Raw genomic sequence first — 24,268 nt, forward strand, 5'->3', positions numbered from 1 at the left:
TGAAAGTGAAGTCGCTCAGTTGTGTCCGACTCTTAGCGATCACATGGACAGCAGCCTACCAGGCTCCTCCATCCATGGGATTTTCCAGGTAAGAGTACTGGAGTGGGGTGCCATTGCTTTCTCCACTAGACATAAATATATATATATATATATATATATATATATAAAATCTAATGATATGTGTATATAAACATGAAAGAGAAGGATATATTCATGCATTTCAAGTTTTCTACACTGCATATGCACACATTTTTCCCCAGATATTTTAAGGAAAAATTCAGTCTCATTCTTTCATGAAATGATAAAAGCTTGATTACTCCCATGATAATACCAAGACAGAGGAAGGTATTTATGAAAACACAGAAGCTAAAACTTACTAAGTCTTGTATTTAAGTAAGCACTATCACACATCTAATGACTGATAGCCATAAAACAATTTATATATAATGCTACCTTCAAAACAGGGCTTCCCTGGTCATTCAGTGGTAAAGAATCTTCCTGCCAATGCAGAAGACACAGGTTTGATCCCTGATCCAGGAAGATCCCACAAGCTGCAGAGCATTAAGCCCATGCCCCACAACTACTGAGCCTGTGCTCCAGAGCCTGGGAACCACAACAACTGAGCCCATGTGCAGGAACTACTGAAGCCCACACACCTAGAGCTCATTTTCGGCAGTAAGAGAAGCCACCGCAGAGAGAAGCCTGCACACTGCAACTAGAGAGCAGCCCCTGCTCGCCGAAACTGGAGAAAAGTCCACACAGCAACAAAGACTCAGCGCAGCCAAAAATAAGTAATGTTCAAAACATATGCACATCAGTTCAGTTCAGTCGCTCAGTCGTGTCCGACTCTTTGCAACCCCATGGACTGCAGCACACCAGGCTTCCCTGACCATCACCAACTCCTGGAGTTTACTCAAACTCATGTCCATCGTTTTGGTGATAACATCCAACCATCTCATCCTCTGTCGTCCCCTTCTTTTCTCCTGCCTTCAATCTTTTCCAGCATCAGGGTCTTCTCCAATGAGTCAGTTCTCCACATCAGGTGGCCAAAGTATCAGAGTTTCAGCTTCAGCATCAGTCCTTCCAATGAATATTCAGGACTGATTTCCTTGAGGATGGATTGGGTGGATCTTCTTGCAGTCCAAGGGACTGTCATGAGTCTTCTCCAACACCACAGTTCAAAAGCATCAATTCTTCAGCGCTCAGCATTCTTTATAGTCCAACTCTCTCATCCATACATGACTACTGGAAAAACCATAGCTTTGACTAGATGGACATTTGTCAGGAAAGTAATGTCTCTGCTTTTTAACATGTTGTCTAGGTTGGTCACAGCTTTTCTTCCAAGGAACAAGTGTCTTTTAATTTCCTGGATGAAGTCACCCTCTGCAGTGATTTTGCAGCCCAAAAAAATAAAGTCTGACATGGTTTCCATTGTTTCCCCATCTATTTGCCGTAAAGTGATGGGACCAGATGTCATGATCTTAGTTTTATGAATGTTGAGTTTTAAGCCAACATTTTCCTTCTCCTCTTTTACTTTCATCAAGAGGCTCTTTAGTTCTTCCTTGCTTTCTGCCATAAGGGTGGTGTCATCTGCATATCTGAGGTTACTGATATTTCTCCTGGCAATCTTGATACCAGCCTGAGCTTCATCCAGCCTGGAATTTCACATGATGTACTCTGCATATAAGTTAAATTAGCAGGGTGACAATATACAGCCTCGATAGATTCTTTTCCGAATTTGCAACCAGTCTACTGTTCCATTGTGCAGTTCTAACTGTTGCTTCTTGACCTGCACATAGATTTCTCAGGCGGCAGGTCAGGGGGTCTGGTATTCCCATCTCTTTCATAATTTTCCACAGTGTGTTGTGATGCACACAGTCAAAGGCTTTGGCATAGTCAATAAAGCAAAAGTAGAGGTTTTTCTGGAACTCGCTGGCTTTTTGGATGATCCAGCAGATGTTGGCAATTTGAACTCTGGTGCCTCTGCCTTTTCTAAATCCAGCTTGAACATATGGAAATTCATATTTCACGTACTGTTGAAGCCTGGCTTAGAGAATTTTAAGTATTACTTTGCTAGCGTGTGAGATGAGTGCAATTGTGTAGTAGTTTGAGCATTCTTTGGCATTGCCTTTCTTTAGGATTGGAATGAAAACTGAACTTTCCCAGTCCTGTGGCCACTGCTAAGTTTTCCAAGTTTGCTGACATATTGAGTGCAGTACATTCACAGCATCTTTTAGGATTTGAAATAGTTCAACTGGAATTCTATCACCTCCACTGGCTTTGTTTGTAGTGATGCTTCATAAGACCCACTTGACTTTGCATTCCAGGATGTCTGGCTCTAGCTGAGTGATCACACCATCATGGTTATCTGGGTCATGAAGATCTTTTTTGTATAGTTTTTCTGGGTATTCTTGCCACCACTTCTTAATTTATAATTCAAGTACCATATATTTCAGACTGGTCTATTTATCTATATGCAGATTATATGGTCATTATATCTTCTGACATTTTAAATTCAGCAATCAGGAAAAAGAGCATGGTTTCATTTAGAAAATAAGCAATAGTCCCAAGAAGCATGGTATACAGTGTTTACTTTTACCTATTTCCAGCTCTTTCCATTATCCCAAGTCTGTTTATAGGGCAAATATATGTTGCCAGAAGCAAAAAGGCCAGTGGCTGTACAAGCTTTCAGAAGTCCACTTGAGGAACATGAATGACATGATAAAGGAAGTTTTAAAGGAAATTCTGTGCAATTCAAATCCAAGTTCAGATTGAAAAGAAACATTTCTAGAATCACTTCTAAGCAGAAAAATAACTCACCTTATCTAATTAATCCTTAGAGAAGTCCAGGTCAAATGGCTGAGAGACAGCTGTTTTTAGCATCCTTTCATGAAAGACAGTCGGGCAGAAGAAGAAATTAGGGGCAGCCCTAACTGGCATCGCAATGTATCACAATGCCAGTACTCGTTTTTTGTGACCCTGATATTCATATTTGTATCTATACATGTATTCCAGATTTATACAATAGCAGAAAAAGCCTCTTGATGAAGGTGAAACAGGAAAGTGAAAAAGTTGGCTTAAAGCTCAACATTCAGAAAACGAAGATCATGGCATCTGGTCCCATCACTTCATGGCAAATAAATGGGGAAACAGTGGAAACAGTGTCAGACTTTATTTTTTGAGGCTCCAAAATCACTGCAGATGGTGATTGCAGCCATGAAATTAAAAGACACTTACTCCTTGGAAGGAAAGTTATCACCAACCTAGATAGCATGTTCAAAAGCAGAGACATTACTTTGCCAACAAAGGTCCGTCTAGTCAAGGCTATGGTTTTTCCTGTGGTCATGTATGGATGTGAGAGTTGGACTGTGAAGAAAGCTGAGTGCCAAAGAATTGATGCTTTTGAACTGTGGTGTTGGAGAAGACTCTTCAGAGTCCCTTGGACTGCAAGGAGATCCAACCAGTCCATTCTAAAGGAGATCAGTCCTGGGTGTTCTTTGGAAGGAATGATGCTAAAACTGAAACTCCAATACTTTGGCCACCTCATGCGAAGAGTTGACTCATTGGAAAAGACTCTGATGCTGGGAGGGATTGGGGGCAGGAGGAGAAGGGGACGACAGAGGATGAGATGGCTGGATGGCATCACTGACTCGATGGACATGAGTCTGAGTGAACTCCGGGAGTTGGTGATGGACAGGGAAGCCTGGCGTGCTGCGATTCATGGGGTCGCAAAGAGTCGGACACCACTGAGTGACTGAACTGACTGAACTGAGTGCAAAATGGTTGCTTGATATACATTTATCCCTTGAACAATACAAAGGTTAGGGGCATTAATCCTCTTTCAGTCAAAAATCCACCTATAATTTTCTACTTGTCTTTTTTAGCCGAGGTTCTGAGTCTCTGGATTCAACCAACCATGGACCATGTCCTGCAGTACATATTCACTGGGGGAAAAAAGTCTGCATATAAGCAGACCCACACAGTTCAAGCCAAGTGTTAATAAAAGGTCAGCAATATTTCAAAAATTAAAATTTTGAGTAACCCATAACAGGATGACTGGTCAGTTTTGTTGAAACCCTTGATAATGCATTCATTAATTAGCACTCATGCTTCAGAACTTGATGATTAACAAATTATGTGGTTTTGCTTCAGAAACCTCATCCTCCCGCACAGTCCTTTCAACATATATTTACACACTAACATAAAAGAAGTCAGGCAGATCTAGAAAAATAAAGCACCATGAAATGAGTCTAACCTTGAAGAATATCAAAGAATAAAGAGCTGAATCTATCCTAAGCCCCTCTTCTATGGTGATTTATCTTCATACTTTATCTTAAGAAGACAGACCTTTAATCAGTTTCTAACATAAACAATTTCAAGTAGTCTTCAACCCCTGTGAGAATAATCCCACACTTCTGTACTCCTGCATGATGCTGTTTTACCATCACTACAAGAAAATGCAACAAAGGTAGTCTAAATTTAAAATCTCATCACACTAAATCAATAGTAAAGATTATGCTAGTTTTAAACTGATAAAGCAGTTTTACTCTATAAAGCAGTGGCAACCATAAGTGGGCAAGATTTTTCAGTAAAATTATTAGAGCAGCCTAACACAGTCATATTCAGATACACTACTGGGTCACACTTCTGCATGATGTCAACAGGAAAGAAAAAAAAAAAGAACACAACTAGTCCATGGGCAAAGACAATGACGAAGCACTCACTGTCATTTACAGATGATGCTTCCTCTAACCCGCTATTTAAACTTGATTTTAATTCCACAGCATTACAGGGCCTGCCCTTAAAATAACAGGCTTGTTCCAGCCGACTCATTAGAAAAGATCCTGATGCTGGGAAAGATTGAAAGCAGGAGGAGAAGGGAACAACAGAGGATGAGATGGTTGGATGACATCACCGCCATCATCAATGGCGATGAGTTTGAGTAAACTCCGGGAGATGGTGATGGACAGGGAAGCCTGGTGTGCTGTGGTCCATGTGGTCACAAAGAGCTGGATATGACTGAGTGACTGAACAACAATGAGTATATTCTTTTCTATTAATAAATACAATCATTTCTCTCATTTTCCATGATTTTCCACATTTCAGACTCATTCACTACTGAAATAACTGTCAACTCAGAAAGAAAGACACGACGTGTTGGATTTATCTTGAGTTTTTTGCACCACACTGTGAAGATAAGGCCGAGTGTGTAAAAGACATGATTTTAAAAGTGACAAACCGAGATGGCATCCGTCTTGGAAATGTCCATAAAAGTAAGTACCTCCACGTAAATGCAACAATACTGCTCATTCCTTTCTGCTTTAGAGAACAGAGAAACAAAGTAATTCCAACAGGTCACTCGACATTTATTGTATGCCACTGCCACGATTTCAAAATGTGTATCCTGCTACCTTTTTCAGCAGTACCTAGTAAATCACGGACTATGACAGTTTTGTTTAATACACAAAATACTTGTAAGGCAAAAATGCAGTGTCCCAGGGCTGTCTGGTCAGCAAACTGCTACAATTAGACTGACAGTAAAATCATCCAAGCTGTGCTTTTGAGTCCAGGGTCACAAGTAATTATATAGAAGTGACATTTGTACCTATAGGGCTTACGCTGTTCTGGGAGCTTTTGCAGAAATAATTCCACAAGGCAATACAATTAGTGGAAAGTAATATACCGACTTCACAGGCATCAGTGAGGAAACAAGGGTCAGAAGGTAAAGTTTCCAAAAATAAAGACCTCATTAGAGGCGTCCAGAAGTTTTGCAATGCCATCATAATTCTGCCATCTGGGACATTCCAGAAGTCGAATGGCAAGAGGAGGATCATGTGCCAATATTAACTGGAAGTTCTACTGATAATAATCATAGGAATCAAAAAAGACAATGGAATTCCACCTACTCCTACACTAATCCAAGGTGATTTGAAATTCTTAGATATATTCTCAGTTCCTATAAGATCCACATTTCTGGCTTATCCATAATGAAGAGCACTTAAGTATAGGATTTGTAGACATGATAACTTTCTAACTTTCAAGTATGTTTTCCTCTATTTAGAGTTAGTGAGATGATGAGGTATTATTTAAAAGAAGCCCAAAAATTCACACACACATACACACACTTTTGAACTATTAGTTTTGAATAATAGTGTGTGTATGTACGTATGTGTTTGCTGCTGCTGCTGCTAAGTCGCTTCAGTCATGCCTGACTCTGTGCAACCCCATGGACTGCAGCCTACCAGGCTGCTCCATCCATGGGATTTTCCAGGCAAGAGTAATGTAATGGGTTGCCATTGCATTCTCCAATGCATGTGTATATATAAGTATGTATATATATACTTGAGAAATGAGCATTATGTTTATAAGACCAACCATCTTAAAGATGTAAAAAACAGTTTTTATCTTTGGATGAAGGTACATTCTTAATAAATGAGAAAGGACCAAGCATGTGCCAGGTATACAGTAAAGTGAAAGTGAAAGTCACTCAGTCGTGTCCGACTCTTTTTGAACCCATACACTATACAGTCCATGGAATTCTCTAGGCCAGAATACTGGAGTGGGTAGCCTAGCCCTTCTCCAGCGGATTTTCCCAACCCAGGAATCAAACCAGGGTCTCCTGCATTACAGACAGATTCTTTACCAACTGAACTATCAGAGAAGTCCCAGGTATATAGTAAGTACTCCACAAATGATCTCTGATATTTACCTACTCATTGCAATAAAACAGACATACTCACAAACTCTCTTTCAGTACTCTAAAAGTTTCCACTTGGAAGCAGAGAATAAGTACAAATCCACACATTTTAAGTTAAGAACAAAAGTTAGTGAGCTATCTAAGGTAAGAACAAAAGCTAGTGAGCTATTTATTCATGAAACAAGAAATTGGTTGTTCAGAGTTCAAAATAAGAACCTGGGGAGGGAGGAGGGAGGAGGGTTCAGGATGGGGAACACATGTATACCTGTGGCGGATTCATTTTGATATTTGGCAAAACTAATACAATTATGTAAAGTTTAAAAAAAAAAAAATAAGAACCTAGACTCAAGCCAGTTCAATGCATCTTGCTTTGAATGTCTACCATGTGTCAAACTGTGAAAAGCACAAATTTTTCAGTAATGCCAAAAAAAAGTTTCACCACTGGATATTCAAGTTGTGAGTTAGAATTAATGAATTTTATTCCACTTCTGTGAAACACTGCTCCTGTTTAATGAATTCATCTCAAAGGACTACAAACACTTAGAGTAATTACATGAATGATCTTATAATCTCTGCTGGTAATTGTGTGGTGTCAGAGCTGTGTCCAGAGCTTAATCTATGAAGATTTATGATGCAACATTTCATTTTTCTCCTTAATACAGACTCACAAAACTGTTGTTAGAATACGTATTCCTGCTGACATGTAACAGATTTCCATCTTATGTACTGATCAATCAACACCTGAGTTCCTGACTTATTCACTACAAATGCCTGCACCAATTGGGCAGCCAATATCCTTAGAACCCTGTTTTCCATCTTGATACTGCTTAATAAAAATGTTCATTCCTCCCACATCTCCCTGCCAACTAGAAGGTAAGGCAATAAGGATTCTCTTGCAACACAACACCAAGCTGTTCTTTTATGTTGTTTTCCACAAAATCATGGATCCCATAATTTGTCCAAATTCTAGTACTATTCTCTATGTGCTAAACAGTCCTCTGTGAATTGGCCTGGGCAACCAAGTATCACTACAGACCATTGTTTAAAGTTCCACTCAAGAAATTTTCAAATGACTTTTAAAATACATCCCCCATTGCCATTCATTCCATTCTTTAGTTTGCACTCCCTTCCGTGTTTGCAAAAATCTCTTTTATTCAGGAAATGACTAACACTTGCAGCAGTACTTTGTTTGCCTGCGAGATAACCAGGGCTGCTATCAAAAATCAGAACTCTGTAGCATTAATTGCTTACCGAACCCACTTTCCATGTGTAGAGTCTTCTCTTGTGTTGTTGGAAGAGGGTGTTTGGTATGACCAGTGTGTTCTCTTGGCAAAACTCTACTAGCCTTTGACCTGCTCCGTTTTGTACTCCAAGGCCAAATTTGTCTGTTACTGTCGCTCTTGACTTCTTACTTTTACTTTCCAGTCCCCTATAATGAATAGGACATCTTTTTTGGGTGTTAATTCTATAAGGTCTTGTAGGTCTTCATAGAACTGTTCAATTTTAGCTTCTTCTGCATTACTGGTCGGGGCACAGGCTTGGATTACTGTCAATATCCAATTACGTGGAATACTGAATGGTTTGCCTTGGAAACGAACAGAGATCATTCTGTCGTTTTTGAGATTGTAACCAAGTACTGCAGTTTGGACTCTTTTGTTGACTATGATGGCTACTCCATTTCTTCTAAGGAAGTCTTGCCCACAGGAATAGATATAATGTGGAGGTAATGAAGATAATGGCGACCTCCTTCAAAAGGTCCCATGCATGCACTGCTGCACTCAGTACATCCGACCCTGAAGCAAGCCACTGCCGACCCACACCTCCACCGGAGACTCCTGGACACTCACGGGTAAGTCTGGGTCAGTCTCTTGTGGGGTCACTGCTCCTTTCTCTAGGGTCCTGGCATCCACAAGCTTTTGTTTGTGCCCTCCAAGAGTCTGTTTCCCCAGTCCTGTGTAGTTCGGGTGGTTCTATGGTGGGGTTAATGGTGACCTCCTCCAAGAGGGCTTATGCCGTACGCAGGTCTGCAGCACCCAGAGCCCCTGCAGCAGGCCACTGCTAACCTCTACATCCACAGGGGACATTCAGACACAGTTCTGGCTCAGTCTCTGTAGGTTGGGTGTGAATTTTGTGCCGTTCCCACGTCTGAACAGCTCAGGTGACCAGGTGCTTGGTGAGCTCAGTGTCCCAGGTGGACTGTGCATCTTAATCACCTCCCCAGTTGCAGCTGCCCAGTTTCCCGGGTGCCCCACAAGAGCTCTGTCTCAGGTGGGCTGTCTGTCTCCACTGGGGAGCTGATCTCAGGCCATGACCCTCCTGGTGGATGTCAACCGTCCAGGATCCCAGGAAGACTTGTTTAGCAACTGGGAGCCTGCTCTCAGTTTTGTGGAGGAGGCCGTTTCTGGGGCTAGGATTGCAGTAGCCCCTTGCCTTCTGGCTCTGGCTGTTACAAGCCTGTCTCTCTGACTCCGGGAGCTGACTGTGACTCAGATTATGAATTTCTTATTGCCAAATTCAGACTTAAATTGAAGAAAGTAAGGAAAACCACTAGACCATTCAGGTATGACCTAAATCAAATCCCTTACGATTATACAGTAGAAGTGACAAATAGACTCAAGGGATTAGATCTGATAGAGTGTCTGAAGAACTATAGACAAAGGTTCGTGACATTGTACAGGAGGCAGTGATCAAGACCATCCCCAAGAAACTGAAATGCAAAAAGGCAAAATGGTTGTCTGACAAGGCCTTACAAATAGATAAGAAAAGAAGAGAAGGGAAAAGCAAGGCAGAAAAGGAAAGGTATACCCATTTGAATGCAGAGTTCCAAAGAAGAGCAAGGAGAGATAAGAAAGTCTTCCTCAGCCATCAATGGAAAGAAATAGAGGAAAACAACAGAATGGGAAAGACTAGAGAGCTCTTCAAGAAAATTAGAGATACCAAGGGAACATTTCATGCAAAGATGAGCACATTAAAGGACAGAAACGGTGTGGACCTAACAAAAGCAGAAGATATTAAGAAGAGGTGGCAAGAATACATAGAAGAACTGTACAAAAAAGATCTTCATGACCCAGATAAACATGACAGTGTGATCACTCCCCTAGAGCCAGACATCCTGGAATGTGAAGTCAAGTGGGCCTTAGGAAGCATCACTACGAACAAAGCTAGTGGAAGTGATGGAATTCCAGTTGAGCTATTTCAAATCCTGAAAGATGATGCTGTGAAAGTGCTGCACTCAATATGCCAGCAAATTTGGAAAACTCAGCAGTGGCCACAGGACTGGAAAAGGTCAGTTTTCATTCCAGTCCCAAAGAAAGGCAATGCCAAAGAATGTTCAAACTACTGCACAATTGCACGCATCTCACATGCTAGCAAAATAATACTCAAAATTCTCCAAGACAGGCTTCAGCTGTACATGAGCTGTGAACTTCCAGATGTTGAAGCTGGATTTAGAAAAGGCAGAGGCACCAGAGTTCAAAATGCCAACATCCACTGGATCATCCAAAAAGCAAGAGAGTTCCAGAAAAACCTCTACTTTTGCTTTATTGACTACGCCAAAGCCTTTCACTATGTGCTTCACAACATACTATGGAAAATTCTAAAACAGATGGGAATACCAGACCCCCTGACCTGCCTCCTGAGAAATCTGTGTGCAGGTCAAGAAGCAACATTTTGAACTGCACATGGAACAACAGATTGTTTCCAAATTGGAAAAGGAGTACGTCAAGGATGTATATTGTCACCCTGCTTATTTAACTTATATGCAGAGTACATCACGCGAAATACTGGGCTGGATGAAGCATAAGCTGGAATCAACATTGCTGGGAGAAATATCAATAACCTCAGATATGCACATGATACCATCCTTATGGCCGAAAGTGAAGAAGACCTAAAGAGCTTCTTGAGGAAAGTGAAAGAAGAGAAGGAAAAAGATGGCTTAATACTCAACATTCAGAAAACTAAGATAGATCTGGGATCTGGTCCCATCACTTCATGGGAAATAGATGGGGAAACAAAGGAAACAGTGAGAGGCTTTATTTGGGGGGGTTCCAAAATCACTGCAGATGGTGACTGCAGCCATGAAATTAAAAGACACTTGCTCCTTGGAAGAATAGCTATGACCAACCTAGACAGCATATTAAAAAGCAGATACATTACATTACCGACAAATGTCCATCTAGTCAAAGCTATGGTTTTTCCAGTAGTCATGTATGGATGTGAAAGTTGAACTGTAAAGAAAGCTGAGCACCGAAGAGTTGATGCTTTTGAACTGTGGTGTTGGAGAAGACTCTTGAGAGTCCCTTGGACTGCAAGGAGATCCAACCAGTCCATCCTAAAGGAAATCAGTGCTGAATATTTATTGGAAGGACTGATGCTGAAGCTGAAACTCCAATCCTTTGGCCCCCTCATGCAAAGAACCGACTCACTGAAAAAGACCTTGATGCTGGGAAAGATTGAAGGTGGGAGGAGAAGGGGACGACAGAGGATGAGATGGTTGGATGGCATCACTGACTCAATCAGCATGAGTCTGAGCAAGCTCCAGGAGCTGGTGATGGTCAGGGAAGCCTGGCATGCTGCAGTCCACAGGGTCACAAAGAGTTGTACATGACTGAGTGACTGAACTGAACTGAACTCATTTTCCTCTACTCAGATGAAAAATAATTCAAAACCTAAAAGTTGAGACTTTCGTTTTATCCAGGCAGACAAAACTGAAGACTTAAGCGCAGGACACACCCTCTCACATAGCTCTGAGTGACTGCTCCAAAGAGCTACAGGAGAAGTCAGGATATGAAGGGGTTTTTGCAACAAAGACCAGGTAGTCAGATATCGGAAAATTATCATTAATTAAAGAAAACTAAATGCTGAAGTTAAGGAATTTAGTGCTTTTCTGTATATGGGAAGAGGCAAGAGTCTTGGCTCACTGGAATCATTCCTTTGATATGCACCTCAGCTATCTGGGGCCAGTATCCTGCGCTTTTTCCTCCTGGGTGTCCTCAGGTACACACCATCAGGGCTTGCTGTAGTGGCCGATGGTTTGACAGCTGCAACAGCCTTTGTCTATTGACACGGCAGCAGTAGTTGTCCTTCACATTCCTCACTGGGCCGATACAGTAGGTAAAATTTCATCATCAGCGTGAAGAACATTTTTAGAAATGTGGATAGAGGAAACAGATTAAATGGTTCCTTTGTAGTTAAGAAATTGAAGAGCATGCTTTAGATAGAAACTTACCTTGCCAACTTTTTCAGATTAACACCCTTACTGCTAAACAGCAAGGAAAAAAAAAAAATGCTGACCATTTAAAACACAAACAGCATTCTTGGTAACACACTTATTTGTGCAGAAATTTATATCCACAATGAATTGAAAACAGATTCCAGCCATTTTGGACTTTACAATACTTAGTGTTTTCCAAGACTTATTTATACTGAAGGTAGACTCCATGAAGGACCCAAATTGGGCATAAATAATCCATCCATTTCTGCCCAAACTGCTGCAAAAAGGATCCCGGTAGCCCCCATTCTAGTGGCAATGGTCACAAAATCAGAACAAATTAATAAGCTATTGACTCTTCTTGGCTTCTTCTAAATTTCTTACCTCTAAAACTGTGAAAGAGCTAGTTGTATTCTGGGAGTACAAAGCGAGTGGTAAATAATTTCCGAGACAGATGTAAAAACAAACCTTAATCGTGTCCCTGAGATCCAGCTCTAACTAAAAATCTTTCGGTTTTCTCACTATTCCTTGCTTTTGTGCCTTAGCCCCTGGGTCCCTACAAGCCTCTCTGTACTAATGGATTCAATGAAAGGCACCACAAAAGAGAATACATTTCATTAAGAGTAGGCTTCCTCTCCCAGGGACCATCCCTGACCCTTCCTCTAAGTGCTCTTTAGACGGCTCTCACAATAGTACAACAGTTTAGCAGGTAAGAGTTTCTCAAAAGGTAGAAAAATGACGTTGAAATGCAACCCTCAGTATTCAATTTCCAGCTTCCCTCTCAGAAGGTCTCTAAGCCCATTTAAAAAAAATATATATTAGCACAGTTCTTTCTTGATATTTTCCATTAGTTGCTTGGACATCACACATGAAGAGGCAAACCATAGCTCACAGTTGGCTCATGACTCTCTTTCTCGGCTAGGTGGAAAACTAAGAGGTTGATGTGCCCCGAGGACATGAAATCAGGGAATTTCAAATACCACCTAAGCCTTCGAGCAGCAATAGCATCAAGGCAGTTTTTCTCTTTTAGGAGAACTCTGTCTTGCTCCTTGGAGAAGGAAGTGGCAACCCACTCCAGTGTTCTTGCCTGGAGAATCCCAGGGACGGGGGAGCCTGGTGGGCTGCTGTCTATGGGGTCGCACAGAGTCGGACACGACTGAAGCAACTTAGCAGCAGCAGCAGCAGCTGTCTTGCTCCATTACTCCAGAGATGCCCCACGACTCACACTTCATCTGGATCTCAGAAAACTGTTCACGAGCAGTCAGACCAGCATGTTACTATTAACAGAATCAAGTCAAGGGTGAGCAAACACAGAAGAATCCTTTACAAACCCACTGGATGGATGAATTCAGAAGCCTTTAGAAACTAAACCACTAACTGATGATGAAATCCAGGCCCAGAGCAACACTTGGCTACATGGCAGGATTAATTTTCATGAAATAGCATGTTATTTCTCAGAGCATATTCATTTTCAACTTACAGTCTTCTGTGTAAGCAAAAAAAAAAAAGTGACCAAGCAAAAGGAAATGTATCTGTATTACCTTTTTCTGATCTTCTAGCTTGTGACTCACTGGATTCTTCCCATGTCTGCTCATCTCTGAAGATAAATCCATCACATTAGGTTCTTGCCCTTCACAATAGAGTATCTTCAAAAAAGCAGCAAGCTAATCCAAGATGCAATCACTAGGAAAACAATTCCCATCACGCACCATCTCTGAATTTCATCAGCTCCAAGGAATGATTTAAAAATCCATTGATTGAATGGAAAAAGTGGATTTTGTAACTGACTTCCGGGACTTTCCAAATCAACATATCGTTTTTAAATGCAGACTTCTCAAAAGCAAAATATTCATCCAGGAACATTAACTGCAACTGCTATCTTTTTCTTTCTTCACAGTTTTCCATTTTAACCAATAATTACAGTTCCTGTAAGCCTATAATAAAAGATTAAAAAAAAAGCACACAGTTAATTCTACTAGCCCACCATTTATAGTACAATTAAGGAAAAATTTTTATCTGAAATGTCAAATTTAGAAAAAAAACTGTAGGCATGGATTATATTTCACATAATAGGAATGGAAATAAACGGCATTATTCTTTAACCCTAGGGCCTTTAAAATACCAATTATAATGTCTGAACCAAAATAGAATATTAAAACCAGGGATTGACAGTATACTGAAGCAAAAAAAAAAAAAAATCAATCAAGAAAACACACACATTCACCAAATGTGTATATGCTCTACGGTCCCACTCATTAATGTCAGCATTCATAGAGCTACAATTTAGAAAAGAGCCTGATAGACATTATACAAGACTGACACTTTTCACAAACAACTTTATTTAAACTTCCAAATGAATCTATAAAATGGATATTATTATTCCATTTTACAATGAGGAGACTGAGAGGGTAAGTAAATTTTGTAAGTCTAGTTAAATAAGTGCAACAGGACTAGAATTTCAATTCAGATACCTTTGAATCCAAAACCCATTGTTTGTCCCAGACACAGTGGTCTCAATTCACAGTATGCATTTTATTGTCCACAAGGAAACCACAAATGAGTTCACTAAGTGCCTTGTTAGATGATGAGCACACAAGGCACTCTCCTTATAATCCAGCGGTTTCCAAACCCAGCCAGAAAAGCGAATCAACTGGTAATAATCTTAATCACATAGATTCTTGGGGTCCACCCCACCCTGCCAACTCAGGAGCTACAGGGGAGTGCTCACAAACACTCTGGCTTTCATTGTTTTTCCATCTTTTCTAAACCCTTCTGATGCAAGAAAACCACTGAAGAGTTGAAACCTCCCTCTAATGCAGAGCACTTTCCAAACTTTTTTCTGCATTTTGGAATTATTTGGGAAGCTTCAGAAACAACTGATTCTTGTGTCTCATCCCCAGAGACTGATTTAACTAGTCTGAGATATGGCCTGAGTCTTGGAATCACTGCTCTAATATATAAATTCCATTTACATAATTGACCAGCCACTGCAAGAATACATCGAACAGGAGGCAACTTAGTGTCTCAAGAGGCAGCTCTTTCCAGATTGGGATAGTTCCAGGCTTTAGATTGTTCTTCCTAATTTGGAAATGAAGTCTGCATTCCTGAATGTGTCTGTACATTGTAATTATTCTTATCCTTGTAGTCCTCAATGTACACAAAATCTTTTAAATTTCCCTTTTCATCTGACAGTTCTTCAAGTATCACTTTAGCAGGGTTAACTATGCCTTGTGCCTGCAACCGTTCCTCACCGCCCTGGTTATTTACTTAAAAGGCTTTACTTTTGACATGACCCATAAACTGTTCTATCCAGAAATGAGCACAAGAGTCGAACATGGTATGTTCCCTTTAAGAACTCACCTCCAGGTACCACTAAACATGCCAAGCCAAGCATAAAATATATGATAAAGTAGACAGATAATGTTTGAAAAGTCAGCTCCTGGACTGTTTCCTGACTAGTCATGCTTTGGCCAACCCTTGCTTGTTCTACAACTCCACTGCTCTGCAGCATAGGTATTTTTACTATATACAATGTACAAAGTTTCTGTCCTAAGTGAACGTTACCAGCAAAGGAAACTACACAGGCAAAGACTTGGACATGGGAGAAAACATAGCCTATCTGAGGAATTCAAAGAAATTCAATGAGAAGCCACGACATTTTTAAATAAAGAATGTAACAAAAAAGAATATATATTTTTTTAATTTTAAAAGTCCATCTAACTAAAGTATGGAAAATAGGTGGGAAAGAACAAAACTTGTGGCAGAGAAACTTTATAGGGATCGTTAGAACAATCAAAGAGACAACAGCACTCTGAACAAGTGCAGGAGCTGACAGATGGGAAAAGATGACAAGACTGAGTGCTACGGTGCACAGGTGGAGTCGACAGAACTGGTAACTGCTTGGACATGAGAATGTATGTGTGAACATCCGTGAGCATCATCCATGTGTGAACATCATCATGAGAATAGATGATGATATCACTATCTAAGATAGCAAATCCCATAAGAGAAGCACTTTAGATACAGGGAAGATCACATAATTTGTAAAGCAAACCAAAGATGCTTATTGAAATCCAGAAAATGACAAGCCAATCTCATTGGTGGACATAGAAGCAAAAGTCCTAAAGGAACATGAGCAAGCTGAATCCAGTCAAGTATAAAATGAATCATACATCAATTTCAAGTTGGTATCACCCTGTGAATAAAAGACTGGTTTGAGATTTAAAAATCCATCAGTATAATTCACCATATCAACAAGGAAGAAAAATGATGTGCTCATTTCTATTGGTACAGAAATATAATTTGACATAGTTAACATTGATTCATGATCAAAAAAAGCAAAAATATCTTGGCAAATGAGGACCAAATAGGGATTTTCACAATCATCCTTTATCTGATAAAGTATATTCATAAAATGTCTATAGCAAACACATACTTTATGGATGAAAAGCTAAAGATTTTCCATTTGCTCAGGAATAGCACATAATGCCTGCTAATGTTATGTCTACTAAATATTGTACCTAAAGTCTTAGTCATGCATTGAGAAAAGAAAATATGAGAGAGGCAGAGAGACAGAGGGAAGGAGAGGGAGGAAGGAGACAGAGGCAGGCGAGCAGTGTAAAGCATCAAAAAGAAGAAAATATTATCTGCAAATGTCATGATGATGCACGCAGACAACACTAAAAAATCAAGAGATAAATTACTAGAATTAATGTGTTTAGCAATTTTCCTGGATAAAAATATATAACATTCCTTTATATACTCAGAAAATGAAGCTCTAAAAATATACTATTTAATGGTGTCACAAAAATAACAAATATCTTGGAATGTATCTCATAAAAGATGATAAAAACGTTATGAGAGGGCAATAAAACACCATCAAAAATAAATATCTAAATGAAAGAAGCCTATGCCATATTAATAAATTAAGATTCAGTACTCTAGAAATGCCAGCTCATGCCTAGATTCAGTGCATTACTAATCAAAATCCCATTTTCTTTTTATAACTTTAAAAGATGTTTGTAAAATATATATGCAAATGTAAAAGATCATGAAAATCCAAGACACTCATGAAGAACAAGCTGCAACTATTTGCTTTACCAGATGTGACGACCTATTATCAACCAACAGTAAATAAAAAACTATTTCACTGGTACAAGGGTAGACAAGTTCAACAATGGAATGCAAAAATCCAAAGGACTCATAACACATATGCAGTTCACAAAGGTGGAACTGCAAAGCCCTGGGGAAAAAGCCTTCAATAAACAGTTCTGGGTCAATTGGATATTTATAAGGAAAAAAATAAAACTTGACCTCAACTTCACACCAGTAATCAATTTCAGGTGGACTGTACACAAAACAATAAGGCTTATGGGAAAACACCTTCATGATCTGAGGGAAGGGAAAGATTTACATAAAAAATATATATATAAATAAGATTATACTAAAATCAAGAATTTTATTCATTAGATTGTTGTTGCTGTTGTTCAGTCGCCCAGTTGTGTCTGACTCTTTGCGACCCAATGGACTACAACACGCCAGCCCTCCCTGTCCCTCACCATCTCCCAGAGTATGCCCAAGTTCATGTTCATTGCATTGGTGAGGCCATCTAGCCATCTCATACTCTGACACCCTCTTCTCCTTCTGCTCTCAACCTTTCCCAGAATCAGGGACTTTTCCAATGAGTCATCTGTGCACATGAGATGACCAAAATCATCAGATTGTACAAAGAAGAAAATATAAATGCAACCCATAGAGTAGGAAAATGTAGTTAAACGTAAAATTACATGTAAAAACATCCAAAAATCGAGCAAAGACAGCTAACAATAAAAAAATATTTTAACAGCACTCCAAAAATAATAATAGAGATGAAGAACAGATTAGTGGTTACTATGGGTTGCACATGGAGAGAGAAGGTCAGATTGCCAAAGCATGATACAAAGAAGTCTTGCAGTAAGGAACTAATGTTGAGTCTTGAATGTAGAGGTGGTTGTTTGAAACTATACAGGTGAAAAACTCCATGAAACAACACATATACATATACACACACATAAATGCATATAAGTCTGGTGAAATATGAATTGATTCTGGTATCTCTGATGCCAATTTCAGGCTTTGACATTGTGCTACAGTTATGCAAGATGTTGCCACTGGAGAAAAAGAGGTGGTAACTGGTTCAACCACTTCTGCGAAGCTGAAATTATTTTTTTTTTAATTTTAGGAAAAAAAAGAGGATATACAAATGGTCAATAACCAATCTGTACAGTCCTTCTGATGTCTAATATGCTTCATATGAGACTTTGACTATGTCATAAATTGACTACGTCATAATTAACTACGTGACTATGCCCAAGTCTTAGACTGTGTGGATCACAAGAAACTGGAAAATTCTTCAAGAGATGGGAATACCAGACCACCTGACCTGCCTCCTGAGAAATCTGTATGCAGGTCAAGAAGCAACAGTTAGAACTGGACATGGAACAACAGACTGGTTCCAAATTGGGAAAGGAGTCCATCAAGGCTGTATTTTGTCACCCTGCTTATTTAACTTATATGCAGAGTACATCATGTGAAATACCAGGCTGGATGAAGCACAAGCTGGAATCAAGATTTCTGGGAGAAATATCAATAATCTCAGATACACAGATGACACCACCCTTATGGCAGAAAGTGAAGAGGAACTAAAGAGCTTCTTGAGGAAAGTGAAAGAGGAGAAGGAAAAAGATGGCTTAATACTCAACATTCAGAAAACTAAAATCATGGGATCTGGTCCCATCACTTCATGGCAAATAGATGGGGAAACAAAGGAAACAGTGAGAGACTTTATTTGGGGGCCTCCAAAATGACTGCAGATACGAAATTAAAAGACACTTGTTCTGTGGAAGAAAAGCTATGACCAACCTAAGCAGCATATTAGAAAGCAGAGATATTACTTTGCTGACAAAGGCCCATCTAGATAAAGCTATGGTTTTTCCAGTAGTCACATACAGATGTGAGAGTTGGACCATAAAGATGGCTGAGTGCTGAAGAACTGATGCTTTTGAACTGTGGTGTTGGAGAAGACTCTTGAGAGTCCCTTGGACTGCAAGGAGATCCAACCAGTCAATCCTAAAGGAAATCAACCTTGAATATTCAATGGAAAGACTGATGCTGAAGCTGACACTCCAATACTTTGGCCACCTGATAAAAAGAGCTGACTCACTGGAAATAAGACTGTGATGCTTGGAAAGACTGAAGGCAAAAGTAGAAGAAGGCACCAGAGAATGAGATGGTTAGATAGCATCACTGACTCAAAGGACATGGATATGAGCAAACTCGGTGAGTCGGGAAAGCCTGGCATGCTTCGGTCTATGTAGTCACAATGAGTGAGACACAACTTAGCAACTGAACAAATTTATATGAGTATAAAATAGAATTTCCAAAGTATCATTAATGCTCTAAATTATTTAAATTTACCACTGTTATCTAATTTACTTTTCATTACAGTGTTAAAAAACATTTAAAACACACAGCACTGAGTGCTTAATATGTACTCAACACCATGCAGGACAAAGGAGTCAAATTTCAAATCTAGTCCTTGTCTTCACAGAGTTTACAGTCCAGTGAGGAGTCAGATTTAACTAAAACCAAGGAGCAACAGAAAACTCTTCAGTTTTGTCTAACATCAAAACCTTAGAATATCTATGAGAAGTTTACACCAATGATAAAAGGGAATTTCACGTGAATGGAATGAAATGAATATTAAATATATTCCCTGGTGATTCAGACAATAAGGAATCTGCCTGCAATGTGGGAGACCCAGATGAGATCCCTGGGTTGGGAATATTCCCTGGAGAAGGGAATGGAAAGCCACTCCAGTTTTCTTGCCTGAAGAATTCCATGGACAGAGGAGCCTGGCGGGCTAGAGTCTATGGGATCTCAAAGGGTCGGACACAACTAAGTAACTAACACTCAGTTCATTTTAAATGCATAAAGAATCTAACACAACTTATGCTTACTTTCATGGAATAAAAAACATTTATAATAAAACTAACTGGCCCAAAAAGAATAGGTTATGTATATTGAAAAAATTCTCATAGGTTATTCTCTCATTATGGAGGTAATTGCAAGTATGTCATATCAATTCTCTGTTTCTCTTACTCAATATAACTTAGTGGTCGGGTTTGGGAGTGAAATTTACTTTATGCATAAATATAAATAATTTCATTTTTATATAGCTTAAGAGGTTTCGATCTTGCTCAAACTTATCTAAAAGTCCCTCACACAAATGCAGGATGAAAAAGATGAAGACGATGAGATTTCTGAAAGGATTTTTGGGTGATTGGGATATGTGCCACTTCCTGACCTAGTCTTCTCTCAGGGATTTTAAGGGGATCATCAGAGAGCTTCCCTGCATTTGTAGGTCCCCTGCAAGTAAGAAAACCCAGAAGCTCAGTACCTAAGTGTTGTAAGGTGGTCTGTGGCAGCAGGAGAGGGCAAGGCATCTGAGGAATAAATTGTAGTCTTCTCTGATTGTAGATCAAAGCTGTATCTGTCTTAGAACAAGAATAGGAATTTGTGGTAGGAATGTTTGCCTGAATCCATATGAAATAGGAAAGGGATGCTGCTCAAAAAAAGCAATTTGCCAGGATGGGTAAGGGATTCCTGCAGGAGGCGGCTATAGGGACTGCAGAAAAGAGAAGTCCAGGTGATCTGAAATGCTCAAGGAGAGGTCATTTTCCAGATCAAGGGAGGTGAGATCAGAGGAACCCAACAGGGAAGTCCTCAAGCATCTCACATAAATAACCAAGAGTTAGTTTTCATATCCCCCAGTCCTACAGAGAATTAGGCCATTAGGTCACCAAGTCAATACTGGCCATTAAGCCAGGAACAACCAGTAAGAAATGTTCTACTGCTATACCTCTTCTCTCTTCCTCACCTCCCTTACAAAGATCCTAGTGAATGGGTGTGGAGGTGAAAAAAGAAGGTTCTTTCCACATGGCTGAAGTATGGTAAGGAAGGGAACTGGAACCCAGTCTTGGTTTGGTGGAACAGGAAGAGCTTTGAGTAATGATGTGTTTATAAATGTATTGAAATAAATATTCTAAATTTTAAATTGAAACTTGTTTTGTGACTTAAGTGATCATAAAGATTATATCATTTAAAGGTGAACAAACACATGAAATAAGACAAGTTTCTATCCAGGGACAGAGAAATAATTCTACTCAGAAGTGTGAAGAAAAAGGAGAGACGTTTGGAATAGAGATTTGGATTTAAGAGTCATCAGTCTAAAGAGATAACTCATAGAACTTACATAAATTGAGAAAAGCACCAAAGGCATACCTCCAGGGAAGATCAAAATTGTCTTAGGTTCTACTGCCAAAATTATCTCGAAAAATGCAAACATAATCATGACACTTAATTAAAATTCTTCAGCAGTTCCCTAACCCCTAAAGCCAAAAGGAAAATCAAAATCAAAATTCCTTAGCATGTCATTCAACATTCTACCCTATTCATGATCCCTTCTCAACTTTTCAGCTTCATATAGTACTGCTTCTGAGCTTATATTTTTATAAGAAATACAGAGTTCCTGAGTACAATGCCTCATTCCACAGCTTGAGCTTTAACATATCCCCTAAGTGCCACACTTCTACTTGACAAACTCCTACTTATCGTTAAAATGTCTCCTCAAATTCATCTCCTCTCCAAAGTCTCTACTTTCTTTATGCCCCCAACCCTGCTCCAAGCACATTGACCCCTTCTTTCCTAAGAGTGTACTGGCATTCATAGACTTCCCCCATACCATCACACTTATCTAGTTACTCAGCACCCACTGGACTGTCAGCCATATATACTTTCTCAGATTCCCCCAAGGCCTGACACAATGCCTTCAGGCTGGTAGCCATTCATAAAGGGATTCATATGATTGTGAAGCAAGCATGTGAAATGCACGCATGCTTACATACATACATGCTCCAGCCAATATAGTTGATCTTGACCAAAGGAGGTTTCAGGATCACCGCCCATCACACAGTTGAAAATCCACTTTACAGTCAGCCCTCTGCATCCATGGATTCAACCATCCACAGATCATATAAAACTGGAGTACCTACTTGTTGAAAAACATTGCATATAAGTGGACCTGTGCAGTTCAAACCTTTGTTGTTCAAGAGTCAACTGTAATTTCCTACGAACCTAAAAAGGTTATATCAAAACTGTATTTTATCAAAAACATATAGCTGAGCCCTTTCTGAATTTATTTCAGCCAGATTCTCTTTTTAATTAAGGCATCGCACACATACAAAGTACAAAAATCTTACAGGTATAGCCTATGATTCACTTAGTTAACCACTACCCATATGAAAATACAAAATGTTTCCAAAACTCCTTGAGACTTACTACTTTCCCCTCTCCCACAGCAGTGAGAGTGCATGTGTAAGTGCTCAGCTGTGTCCTACTCTGAGACTCCATGGGCTGCAGCCCGCCAGGCTCCTCTGCCCATGGGGTTTTCCAGGTAAGAATACTGGCGTGGGTTGCCATTTCCTCCTCCAGGGGATCTTCCAGACCCAGGGATCAAACCCAAGTCTCCTGTGTCTCTTGCACTGGCAGGTGGATTCTTTACCACTAAGCCACGTGGAAAAGCCCAAAGTGAAGCTGTGTTCACTCGGATGGTAACCACTCTTCTGCTTTATCAGAACAAACCTCAGATTTGTTTTCTCTATTCTTAAAACTTCACATTAAGTGGAATCACATAGTATCTCCCTTCTATTTGTTTTCTGCAGCATTCATCTGCATCATTTTTTTGCAGCAGTAGTTCATTACTTTCTTTTGCTCTATAGAGGGGGGACTGTGCTTATGCATCCCAATTCATGTACTTGCCCAAAAGAAAGCCTAAATTCATCCGAGATTTTTAACCATCCAGAACTCAATATCCTAATACAGGTTTTCCGGATGCCTTGTGTTTACAAATGAAGAAAATAAAGAGGCTCACTTTATTTCACATATTTCCCCCAGGCTCTTTGACCTCTATTCAAGGCAAAGAGAATGCAGAAAGAATCAACAGTCCCTGTGTCCATACTGCTGACTGAGTAATAAAACCAGATCCAGAAATCATTAAGAAATGACTGGAAGTTTCTTTCGGAATTTAAACCATTAATCTGAGGTGAAACGGCCATTGTTTATGCTTTGAATTCTGATAATGAATTGTTAAATACGGTTGCCCTTTGAACCAAGTGGGGGTTTAAGGGATCCCACGCCTCTGCACAGTAGAAAATCTGAGGATAGCTTCACAGGCCGCCCTCCATAGCCATCGTGCTGCATCCAGACTCAACCAACCTTGGATACTGTACTACCACCACTGCGTATTTAGTAAAATAAGTCCGTAGTAAGTGGACATTCACAGTTCACACCAATGTTGCTCAAGGGCCAACTGGATGCAGCACCATGGTTTAAATTCCGAAAGAAACTTCCAGTCATTTCTTAATGATTTCTGGATCTGGTTTTATTACTCAGTCAGCAGTATGACAATTTTCAAAGCTGATTTTTGGATAACTGGCTTTCCACCTAGAGAAAATAAGAGTAATATAAAAAGATTTTTTTTTTTTTACACAATACAGGAAAACTGCTAACTCTAATAAAAACTGATAAAAATTGGCCTCAGCCATTTGCACAACAAAAACCATACAACATACAAAAGTCAGAGGCTGGGAAAATCTGTTTATAGTATACATATACATATGTGTGTGTATACATACTAAAAACAGAAATCTGGCTAAAAAAAAAATCTACGAAGAAGACAAAAGACCCAGTAGAAAAATGGAAAAAATCATATGAGCAGGCAAGGCCCACAAGAGGAACCATGGATAGCCGATAAACATATGAAAAGTAGTAACTGGGAAAATATAAAGTGTTAAAAACAATGTCCCACACAAAGGATTGTTAACGTTTTTTAATGTTGTCAATAGTAGTAGTTGCAACGGATAATACTAAAATTTCATGATCTTTCAGTCGGCCCTGAAATGCTTTGTTGGTACAGGCAAGCACTATTGAGTAATCTTGCAAAACTTAGTATATTAAATGTCAGCAGATCCTCACACCCGTAAGTTAAATTTCTAGGGATAAATGCATCCACTAAAAGACACGTATGAGAACATTCAATATAGCATCCTTGGTACTGAGTTCTAAAAAATTAGATATATTCTAAATATATAAGTATCAGGAATATAGATAAATAAATTGTGGCATGTATTTGTATTATCTCGTTTATAGCTTTTTAAATTGAATAATCTAAAGCGACCATATCTCATAGACAAATCTTGAAAACATAATCATGCATCAAGTAAAGAAGATGCACAAAAATAAGCTGTAATATCATTTATAAATTT

General features: G+C 39.5%; 1 protein-coding gene across 2 annotated transcripts in view; it reads right to left on the reverse strand.

The window, feature by feature from the left end:
• The window catches only part of NAV3 (neuron navigator 3), an 899,190-nt gene that overhangs the window by 607,266 nt on the left and 267,656 nt on the right, over positions 1–24,268 (reverse strand). For both annotated transcript variants that reach the window (XM_055587143.1, XM_055587148.1), the window contains exon 2: positions 13,448–13,840. In XM_055587143.1, the coding sequence (XP_055443118.1) occupies positions 13,448–13,519 (72 nt within the window). In that variant the 5' untranslated portion in view covers positions 13,520–13,840. The remainder of the gene's footprint in view (positions 1–13,447; positions 13,841–24,268) is intronic.

The sequence above is a fragment of the Bubalus kerabau genome, chromosome 1 (assembly GCF_029407905.1).
Source record: "Bubalus kerabau isolate K-KA32 ecotype Philippines breed swamp buffalo chromosome 1, PCC_UOA_SB_1v2, whole genome shotgun sequence".
Lineage (NCBI taxonomy): Eukaryota > Metazoa > Chordata > Mammalia > Artiodactyla > Bovidae > Bubalus > Bubalus kerabau.